Raw genomic sequence first — 11,683 nt, forward strand, 5'->3', positions numbered from 1 at the left:
CACAAGTGTTTTGTGACCTAGGGACACAAAAACAACAGCCACCAGAGGCTGCAGAGCCAGACTCACCCGAGTCCAACTCCTGCTCTGGCAAATGTTCTCTTCCTCACGACAGCCCTCGGAAGGGTCCGGTCACTTCAGGGACTGTCACTTCAGGACACCTTCAGGAACGTTGAGGCTCCAGCATTCTTGTTTACCAGCTGCCTGAACTCCCAAGTGCCCCTGTTTCTGCAACTACAGTCTCCAGAGATCCAGAAAAAGATCTGCTGAACACCCTGGGAAGCACATCTGCTGCTGCAGGACAGCCCAGTGCCCATGTCCTGCTTAAGCCTCTCATATTCAAGGAGTGGTTTTGTCCCTGCCAGAGAGGTGCAACATGACAAAATGACTGCCTGCTCACCTATTCATATTCAGCTGTGACAGATATGAAAGATTTTGGCTCACATGCTCATTTGTTCACCAAAGAGAAATCAAAATGAACCAAAATGGTTGAACATTTTGCAAATTAGTAAGTACTGAAGCTCCACTTCTCTGGAAAGCTGCAGAGTGACAGATGTAGTGCAATGGCAAATGATAGAATAGCTCCCTAAAGTTTAGGTGTGAGATTTCAAAAAGACCTTCCTCCAATGTCCCAGAGGAGCATAGCAGGCATTCCTGAGGCAAATAACAGCTTTATTAAAAAAAAAAATAAAAATAAGCAGAGCTTTCTCCAGGAGAACACAATGACAATTTCTGTGCAATCTCTGCAGGACATGTCTAAAGGCACCTCACAAATGCTCCCTGCCCCGCTGAGGCCTCCTGGGCATCCCACCTGCCCCTGTCCTCCTGCTGCTCAGCACAAAGCCCCTGAAGAAATCTGAAATTCAAAGTCAGATTTTGTAGTGAAGCAACAAAACAATGTTCAGGGTTTTAATGACAAAATCTGTTATGAGTGTCACCATTTTGGTTCACAACTTCAGTTTCTTTTATGACTACTTCAATGCTTGAACAAAAGTTTTGACTAAACCAGTCTCTTGCTGATAAGATCACAGGCACCCAAGAACAAAACTAAATCTACTTCCAGTTTCTTCTGTGTAAGGAAAAGATGATCTTCAATTTCTGATATGTATGTGTGGCCTGTGAGACGTGGTGCTTGCTAAATGAAAAGTATGAACACTACATTTTCAAAGCTCAATTTGTTCAATATTTTCAAGGGTAACACATGGAGGAAAAATGAAGTGACTTAGATGATTCTGAAATGCTATCTTTGGCAGCAGAAAGTGAAAATAGAAACATATTCTTGCATGAGCATAGCAAACAGAAAGGGTGGTCATCCCCACCACATCCTGAAATACAAGCAGGTACTTTGTTCAGAAATGGCATTACCTTTATTCAGCACAGCTCAGGCATTAGCTGAAATCTGCAGCACATTTCCAGCATATTTAACTTACAGTAACTCCCACTGTGAACCTGAGAGTACATCAAAGGGTGCTAATGATTATAATGCATGTACTAGATCAAGCAGAATCTGCGGTAATATTTAAATTTTCCTTTAGATTAAACTATGGTTTACACCACTCTGCAAAAAAACAGGGAAAGAGGTGCTGTGGGTGTAGCAGCAGGCACAGGTATCTTCAGGTGCTCTTCCCTATTTTGATCTTGAATTTAACAGACTTCAAGTGCAAGTAGATTGAAGCTCCATCTAGTGCCAGGGGCCGGGAAGTTCCTGGGAGATTTTCACTCCAAAGCCAGCGAACACTGTCAGAGGAGCCCGGAGGAGCAGCAGCCAGCCTGGCATCCATCCCACCCTGCCAAACCCTGAGGAATTGCTCTCACAGGGTGTAAAGGCTTCACTGAAAAGCTGCAGAGGCACCTGAAACACGAACCACCTTCTGCAGGGCTCCTCTCCTCGGATCCAGGGGTGCATCCCAACTCACCCTGCTAACCTTTGTCCAAAACCAGGGCATCAATGCTTCTGAAATACCCTTGCTGTTTAATACGTGGCTTAAGCACTTGCTAAGTACTACTACTACTAAGAATTATTATTAAATGCTTTTGAAGACAGTGAATGTTTCAGGTAGAAACCGTGTATCACAGATAAATTTATGTATCTGTGATTCAAAAATCCTTTGGATTTTTAACAAGTAGCAAGCATTAACAGCAAAGTCATTTGTGATCAGAGGTGGAAACAGCACTCAGACAAACATATTTACAGATCCTAGCAGGGAAAGCAAGTTGAATGAAGAAAATAACGCCCTGAACAAAGCTCCAGAGCTCCCCAGCTGCATCATGTGGGTGACTGAAAGTGCAGCAGAAAGGGGTGAAGAAACAATCACCTCCAGTAACTGTGAGCCAGAAAAAGGGAACTGTCCCCAGGGCCCAGCTGGGACAACGCTGCTGCTCAGCACGGTGTCCCACAGGAGAGGGTCCCCATGTTCCTGCCATGCACCACAACAACAGGCAGAACTGGGTTTTCCTCTTAATGCATGCTAGCACAGTGAAAAAAAGCAAATCAGCTATTAAAAAGCTAAATTTGTTCTACCAGTCAACTGTGACAGAGAGAAAACAAAGTGGATGAAGGCTGTGAAAAGTTGAATGTTCTCTTTCATCTCCTATCACTTCTCATTGTGGTCAGCAGAGTCAGCAGCAGTACTGGTAGCTACAAGGCCTGACAGAAAAATCCAAGTTACATTACTCACAAAATATAACCCTCCTTCAAGTCTTTGGCCAATTTCAGTTTTTCTGTTAACAATATAAAAGCAGTCAAGTCTCTCACAAAGCTGTAAATAGTGACTACACTCTGGTTAAGCACAGCTGGTACTTTAGAATCCTTCCAAATTAATACTTTTCTTAGATGTGATCCAACATCAATTTTTGACAAAGTTCTGAACTGAAGTAAAACACCAGTAATTGGTACAAGCTGCACAAAATCTTACCAAACTGTGGCTGTAGTGTGCAATTAAATTCCAGAAAGAACAACTACAAGGTGAAATATAGAAAGAGATTAAAATGCAAGAAATAATGATTTCACAACTATTTACCACATGGCTATACCTTACAAGCAGTCCATTTCATATGTGAGCCTAGGCACTGATGTTAAAATGACCTACTATATATATTTAAAAGGCTATTTTTAAACACATATAAATATTTTGCTTCAGAAATGTCTCAAATTCCACTTAACTCTCATAGCAAAAATACCCCAAAAGCCCTGCAGGCCCCTGCTCTTACAATCTTTAACATACAGAGCACACCCTCATTTTCTTAAATTCAGCAGTCTCAAAGGTGCTCCTGCAGTAGTGCCTGCACAAACAGTATTGTAACCATTCTGTAACACAGCACACAACCAAATGAGGCACCTAAGAGTGAAAATGAAATTAAAGAATCACGATTTTCAGAAACAGCACTGGTGACTGCTGAATCTGCAAATTACACAAGTTACCTGGTAGCTTTGAAACATTAAATAATAACAACCCAATTTAGACTTCACTTCCTAAATGTATTACTAGAGTTAGTTCACAAATAACATGACTTGAAGCTGAGCTACCAAGCAGGTGTGAAATCCTCTACTCTGATCCAACCATTTATGTTAAGGAGATCCCAGGCTTCCATGCAGTTATTTCCAATGTAAATCATTCAAAGCAGATGTCTGTATTCCCTGTTTCACTAACACAGTCTGCACACCAAAACAGCCCTCACACCACTGATTACCTGTGCAGATATTACAAAAGGCAGTATTCCCCTTGAGGCAGCAGCACTATTACCTGGCCTGCACTCTGACACACTGCTGAAACAGCTGTCAAAGAGGCAAAGCACTGAACCACACACATCAACCCAGCGTGGCTCCAGACTCTGGGAAAGCAGCAGCAGCTTCTCCCCACACCCTGGCCCAGAGCATGGCGTCTCTGCCTCCTGGGAAACAGGACAAGATGCAGGGGTTCAGGAGGGCACAGATGCTCATTGGGCAGAAGGGATGGACAAATGTGTTGGAGGGTGAGATCCCTTCAGGCAAGAGGGGCACAGACTTTGGGTAAAGTCCTGGAAACTCCCAGGCTCTTGTCAAGGCTCTGTGTGAGATACCTGCATGCTTGTACCAAGCAGCCAGATGTCCAAGAGAAGCCCACCTCTTATTAATCAAAGGATAACGATGCTAGCATAGCAAATAAGCAGCTCCAAAAGCTCAAGGCCTGCCCCTGGGTCACAAGATGTCTCTCTATCCATTAAATCCACTGATTAAAGTAACACTATTTGGAATCACTATTGCAACTTGAAGACAACAAAAAATCAAACACATTTTGGTTGAACTCTAAAATGGGCCCATCAGCTTCCCATTCATTTCAGATGGATGCATTTAATTTTGTGCCAGTAAGAATGTTTAACTGGGACCTCCTATAGGCCAGGAATAAATAGAGAAATAATGCTCAATGGCACCTTCAGACAGAAGAGAACGTTTTCTCCTTCCCATAGAAGGGATCTCTGGAGGCAGGATGATGAAGGCAAGCCAAACTTCACAAAAAAGCTTTAGCTATTTTAAAAGCTGAAAGAAACTTTAAAGACTGTAACTCATTGGTAGATACAGTGACGTGAGAATATTTCTGGGGTACATGGATGATGCTGTCCAAATTCAGAGGGGTAAAGGCACTGTGAAAACAAAATAAAGAAAAAAAACCCCTTATGCAATTAAGGTAAAAGATACAAACGAGCTCTTTTTCAAGTACCTAGTAATCCAAGCAATTAGTATTAAACCACACTCAATCCCATGACAACAGGAACTAGGTTGTTAAAGGACTGTGAAACCCTGAAGTGTATTGTAGGGGTATCCATTATAAATACCTGGAGACTTAAGGTAAAGAAGGGAAAGGCAAAGGAAAGGTCAGGAAAAGGCAGATTCATTTATTGTATACTATGCTTTAGCATATTCAGGAATGAGATGTAACATCTTGAATTGTAGCCACAAAGCTATTGCCACGGACATCCCCACCACCAGTTTCCATTGCCCCAAGAATCACAACAGTCATCCAGTAAAGCAAACCCACCCTGCTCAAAAGCAAGATGATTCCCCCACCAATTTCAATGTTATGGAGAACAGAGCAGCTGCCTCAAAACATGCCCTTAACATGCTGGTGAACATTCCTGCGACCCAGGACAGCCTTGGAGCAGTCAAGCCATCCTGCCCAGGGCCCAGTATCAGTGCAGCAAACCAGTGGCACCAGCCTCGGGTGTTGTAAAGGAATGTGGAACTAAATTATTGCAATAGACACTCGGTGGGACCTGGAACAATAAACCCCAAAATCGCCGGTTACAACCCCTTGTGGAAATAAAAAGTAGCAGATGCCGGTGTGTGAGACAGGGACCGTGAGGTCCGGGAGGATGCAGGGCACGGGCGAAGCACGCAGGGGGTCAGCCACCCTCCACGGGCACGAGGGCAGATGTGAGATTATAGAAACAACACAGATGCGGCGACTGCCGGGGGCCGGAGCTTCTGTGCACGGGAGCGGTCCCCGCTCTGCCGCAGCAGCACAGCCGTGACCCCTGCGGGCTCCCCCGGGCCCGCCCGGGCAGCGCCGTTCCCTGAGCCCCGGGAGCCGCGTCCGGGTAGCCCGGCTCGGCCCGGGCTGGAGGGCGCCACCGCCGCTACTCACCGATCCCGGCCGCTCCGCAATTCCTCCGGGCCGAGCCGGGCCGAGCCGGGCCGGGCCGGCCGCCCGCAGCACTCCCGGGACTGCCCGCACCAACGTCCAGCGGCCGAGCGGCCCCGGGCCCGGACATGGAGCCCCGGGCATCGAGCACCGGGCATCGAGCACCGGGCATCGAGCACCGGGCATCGGTCCCGGCCCCGCCCCGGCCCCGCCCCGCTCCCCGGCCCGCTCCCCCCGGCCGCGGGGGCGGTGCCGGCCGCGCCCCTCCTCCCCCCGCCCCCGGCGCGGCAGCGCAGGGCTGGGCTGGGCCGCGCCGCCGCCGCCGCAGCGCTCGGTCCGCTCCGCCGCCGCACCGCCGGGACCGCCGCCCGCCCCGCGCCCCCGGCCCGCCCGCTGCCCGCACGCCCTCGCCCGCCGCCCCGCGATCATGGCCGGCTGGCAGAGCTACGTGGACAACCTGATGTGCGATGGCTGCTGCCAGGAGGCCGCCATTGTGGGCTACTGCGACGCCAAGTACGTCTGGGCAGCCACGGCCGGCGGCATCTTCCAGAGCATCACGGTGAGCGGGACCGGCGGGAGCGCGGCCGGCGGGAGCGCGGCCGGGAGCGGGGGCGAGGGGCCGCGGCCGGGGGACGGGGGCACCTTGCGGGCGGGGGGCGCGGGCCCGGCCGCCCGCGCCGCCTTTTTGTGCGCGTCGGGAGCGGCGCGGGGCCGGTCCCGCGGGCGGGGGCGGCGGCCGGCCCAGGGCGGGGGGTGCGGGCGGCGGGCGCGGTGCGGGGCGGACGGGCGGGCGGCGGAGGAAGGCGGCTCGAACGCCGTCGCGCCGCCGGCTCCATGTTTTCTCCGCCAAGATGGCGCTCTGCCATTGATGCTCCCCCGCCCTGCCCGCCCGCGCCCCCGGCCCGCCCGGCTCCGCGGCCCCGCCGCCCCAGGAGAAGGCCCGTGCGGGGCCACCGGCGCGGCTCCCCCGGCCGCACGCGGCCCCCCCCCGGGCGCGGCGGGCCCGGTCCCGGCCGGGGCGGAGCGGGGCCGCCTGGGCCGCGGTCGGGGGGGCCGGGCCCGCCGTGACGCTGCACTTTGCGGCCGCCGCGGTGCGGCCGGGCCCGCCGCGCCCCCGAGCTCCGGGCACGAGGCCCTTCCCCAGGGGAAGGCCGAGGGGCCGCGGCGGCGGGAGCAGCCCGGGCCCCGCGGGCGGGCCGGAGCCGGGCTGATGCCGCGGGTGCGGGCAGGCCCCGGGCTGATCTCCCGGGACAGGTGCGGACAGAGTCCGCGCCAGCCCGGGGTCGGTCTCCGACAAACGCCCCGAGCCGTTTAACGGGCTCGGGGCCGGAATCGCCGAGGCAGAGGCTCCCCCGAGCGCAGCGACCGCGGAGCAGCGCAGACTGCGCCTAACAAAGCCCTGTGTTCTGGAGCACTTCCTGCGGGGAGCGAGGGGAAATCACGGCCTCGGCCTCTCCACGAGAGACGGGACCGGTTCTAAATAGAAATTACAGCAATATACCCTGCCGTGTTAACTCTGAACTCTTTCCTTTGACAGCCAGGAGAAATAGATATGATTGTAGGAAAAGACCGAGAGGGTTTCTTCACCAATGGTCTGACCCTTGGTGCAAAGAAGTGCTCTGTGATCAGAGATAGCCTGTATGTCGATGGTGACTGCACAATGGACATCAGGACAAAGAGTCAAGGTGGTGAGCCGACATATAATGTTGCTGTAGGCAGAGCTGGACGAGGTAAGCACCCTTTTTTCTACCTTCAGATTGCTAAATTAGGAATGTGACCCTAAGCACAGACTCCAGCTATTAAGAAAGCCAAGCTCCTGTATTTAATGGCTTATATTGGGAAGCAATAGAAGGGGATAGATGGCAGTGCTCTAGCTGAGTTCTGACTGATTATGCTCATCCCCATTCCCCATCCTGCCTCCCGGCCCAGCACCAGGTTGTGCAATAGTTAACAGGTCTCTGACAAGCAGGAAAAAGCAAGCTGCAGCTCCAAGCAGGCTTAGCTGGTGTTCCATCACTTGATACCTGAAGCTCAGGAGTGGTCTGTTAATGACAGGAAGTGACTGCAGCTTTCTCATTGTCAATTGCTTGATGGAAAGTTTATTCTGCAAAGATGTGAATCTCATGTATGAGCTGCTCCTACTTAAAAAGTTCTACACTAACTCTTCTTGCACTTCCTATTGAGACTGCTGAAGTCTGTCCTGGCAGAAAAAGCCCATCCAGTTTGGTACCACCAAGAAATGTGCTTCGTGCTCATATACTTGCTCCTTGTGCTCTTCATTTAACTTCCAGTAAAACCTATTCTGGGGCAGCCACTCGTCTGGGATATGAAATATTGCCTGGGAGTGGTGTGCCTTATGCTGGGAACAACTGGACTAGCATTTTTGGGCTGGCTGCGGAATAGGTTCATGGGTGACAAGGTTTTGGCTTATAGGTGTAAAACCAAAGCAGAGCAGGTATCTGTAGGTAAAGCCCAGGGCAGGCATGCAGGAAGTGTTGGCAGTGCTGAAGTGAAACAAGAAGAGTTCTGACTTGTGAAATTCCAGTCAGAACTGTCTTAAGCTTTTATGAGTAAATTGCTATGAAGATAGAATCATAGAGTCATTAAGGTTGGAAAAGCCCTCCAAGATCATAGAGTCCACCCCTTCTCCTGGTGCTGCCCAGGCCACCACTGACCCGTATCCTCAAGTGCCACAACCTCATGGCTTTTAAATCCCTCCAGGGATGGGGACTCGGCCACTGCCCAGGGCAGCTGTGCCAGGGCTGGACAAGCCATTTGGTGAAGAAGTTTTCCTAATATCCAGCCTAAACCTTGCATGGCACAGTTTGAGGCCCTGATGTATGATCATGTGTAGGTGGACTGGCTGCAGCATTCCCAGCCTGGCAAACAGTCCCTGGCCTGCGGCAGCCCAGTGCTCGCTGTGTCCCCCTCCCTGCTGAGGGACATCTGATGGCAGCTCACAGGGGCTCTTGCTGGTGAGCCTCCAGTGTTCCTTTCACCAGACCATCTGGGACACCTTGCTGGAACTGGGGGAGTGGGGAGAGCCTCAGCATGACAATTGTCCCTGTGTTTTGTCTTAAGTAAAAAGTGTGGTTTATAGTTGTGTTATTGCATGGGAAATCTCAGCCCAACTCACCCTTTGGGGTTTTTTACCAGCATCAGAGCAGTTACTCTGGTTCCTGTACCAGCACTGACTGCTACAGCACAGATCATGGGGATTTTCTTCTGCCACTCTCCAGGCACACTTGTGCACATGCTGCACCCCTGCCCCCACAGGTGTTCAAACTGCCACCAGGATTTCCTTGCTGGGTGATGACTGATGCTGAGAGGCACCATAATGCTTTTTTTTGATAGCTGGTGGTATTTTTCTTAGCAGTGAGCCCTTAAAAACTTCTGCACTTAGATAAAAATCCCTGAGGATAACTTGTGCCTTCTGCCAGCCCTGTCTACATCTGTGTTTTAACAAAACTGTTAAACTAGCTTAATACCCAAATACTAAATCTTGAATTTGAGGGTGTTTATTGCACTGCCTAAAACTTGCATTATTTTCATGTCTAACACACTCTTTTTAAAACTTTTTTTTCTTTTCTCTTTCAGTCTTGGTCTTTGTAATGGGCAAAGAAGGGGTCCATGGAGGCGGATTGAATAAGAAGGCATACTCAATGGCAAAATACTTGAGAGACTCTGGGTTCTAGTTGTTAGGCAGACTGTTAAGTATTAGGGGAAGATTGCTATTAAACTTTCCTGGCGGTGAGCTTTAAACCTTACATTCTGGAAACTTTACTAGCAATGCAGGGTGATGGGGTATGAACCTGTGTCTCCTTTGTATCCCTTTGTTGGTGGGGAAAGGTGTTTTTTTGGTTTTTTTTTTTCCCTTTAATTCTTTTCATTTCTGTTTTGTTTCCTTGTGTACTCCAGCATTGGTTATAGTCATGGGAAAGGAAGGTGTCCATGGAGGGACACTCAACAAGAAAGCATATGAACTGGCTTTATACCTGAGGAGGTCTGATGTCTGAGCAGCCTCTCCCCATCCACCTAGCAGCTGTCTGCACCACCACCCGCTTGTGCTCAGTGCTACCAGACCGTAGATGGTAGTTTGTGGTTTTTTATTTACCCATTTCCCACTGTCATAACTCCAGTTCCCCCTTGTTGATCTCTGTAAGCACCGTAGGTAACCGAGCCCGTCTGGCACCACCATGACGATGATATGCATGAGAACTTGAAACTTGGGAGGGGAACATGCCAAGTGTAGGCTCTGCTTCGTCTTAGCAATTAGTGTGATATTGACAACTAAACCAACTGAGATACTAAACAAGGTGCCGATTGTACAATCTAATTTGATCAATGCCTCTTCAGCACTTTGAGCAAGTCACAGCTCACTAGTCTTCCTTTCACAGAGCACGGTTGGGAGGAAAAAGTACGTGCATATCTTCACTTCTGTCCCTCTCTTTGTTTCCGTTTTTTAAACCCATGTGTTTGCTTACACCCATTTTTATAGTGCCTGGTTTGTTTAACCAATTTGCCACTCAGAAGCTATTAATGTCACATTAGTTTTGTCATTGCACTTCACTGTGGGCTTAAGTCTCTTACTTTTTCTTAATGTTGTCTGAAGGTTGTACTGCTTAACAAGTGCAATCACAAAACTATGAAAGGGTACAGATGTACTTCCTCCCATGACCTTAAACCACCATCCTAGGGACTCCCTAGACATTCCATCATTACAATAGCTCAGGCACTTTTTTTTTTTTTTTTTTTTTTGCCAGCTCCTGTTCTGTAGTTGACTTGTGCAAGGCTGCCACTGTGGCCATTAGCTAGCCTGGTATAACCAGCTGGAGTGTGTCGGTTTCAGTTTCTCATAGGACCAATTTTAATTTGCAGCTTGGGGGTCGGGGGGTGGGGAGTGTTTTTGTTTTTTAATATGAAACTGCAATGTCATTGTGGAAAACTGCCACCTTCAGCTACCCTGGGAGCTCAGACTGGCTTCAGTCTTTCTGCCAGATCATTCAGTGGTGCAGAGTTTGGCTGCTCTGAAGCTACTGTTTGAATGAAGGTTGGTAGTTTGTAAGCTAAACTGTCAAAATACCATTTCAAATTTAAAAATCTTCATCTGGCCTGTCACACCCTTGCTGCAGAAATGATGGAGTGAGCTGCCTTGTGCACGAGTCATCTGAAATGTCTGTAACCAAACTCAGTTCAGGCACGGTTCTGACCTGTATGTCCATTGCAAGAACTGCAGAACTCTGTATACTAAAGAATAAATGGGAGATGGTAGTGGTTGGAATAACTGACTTGGCTGTCTTGTGATGAATTTTTTAATATGTATTCTGTGCCATACTATTGTTAAAAAAAAAAAAAAATGAACTGTTGCTATTGTGAGATGGATTTTAACTGACTCCGAGGGTTTCTTTTGACTGGCACTACCTTAGGGACATTCTAGTATTTGCTTCTATTGTTGGGCCTTGTGGATAATGTACAGATTTAAACAAATTCTTGTTGCTGATTTGTCCATTTCTTTCCCTGCACTTTGTTACATCTGGGATACAGTCTAACTCATCTGATTTAATATGCATTTCAAAAAATGCCATAACTATTAAAAACACCTTGTTTACAGACAGATGAAATAAATTTATTCCAACCAAACAAAACCAGACTGTTGGCAATTCTTTGACCCACACCCAGGAAATCAGTGAGGCCCTTCAGTGCCTGGCTGGCCAGGAGGTCTAAGTAGTTTTAAGTTTTGCAGGACAGCAGTAGTATGATATGGTAATGTGACTTCAGTCAAAAGCCAGGCAGTCTTTGGGGTAGATCTTAAATTAGGAGTTGATTTCTCATCTCCTAATTCCACGTTTATCCAGCTCTCTGGTGCAGGGTTCTCCTGCCCTCTGAGTGCCCAATATACCATTCCTGAAACAAGCCGAAGGTGACTTCGCTTTGGACCTGGCAAAGGAGTCTGTGGTGGCCTGCCCAGGTCACTACAGCCAGGGTGGGAATGTGCCCCCCTCACCCAGAGAAGGTCTCCATTACTTTAAAGGATTGCACATGTATGTGTTACATCTGCTGAGAGCTCC

The 11,683-nt window shown here is 49.2% G+C and overlaps 1 protein-coding gene across 1 annotated transcript; it reads left to right on the top strand.

Annotated features, from left to right (window-relative positions):
• Positions 1-5,908: 5,908 nt before the first annotated feature.
• Positions 5,909-11,260, top strand: PFN2 (profilin 2). The gene is made up of 3 exons (XM_015637715.1): positions 5,909-6,174; positions 7,153-7,345; positions 9,213-11,260. Exons 1-3 carry the CDS (start codon positions 6,043-6,045, stop codon positions 9,308-9,310), a joined length of 423 nt encoding a protein of 140 aa, XP_015493201.1. The 5' UTR covers positions 5,909-6,042; the 3' UTR covers positions 9,311-11,260.
• Positions 11,261-11,683: the final 423 nt, after the last annotated feature.

The sequence above is a fragment of the Parus major genome, chromosome 9 (genome assembly GCF_001522545.3).
Source record: "Parus major isolate Abel chromosome 9, Parus_major1.1, whole genome shotgun sequence".
Taxonomy (NCBI): Eukaryota; Metazoa; Chordata; class Aves; order Passeriformes; family Paridae; genus Parus; species Parus major.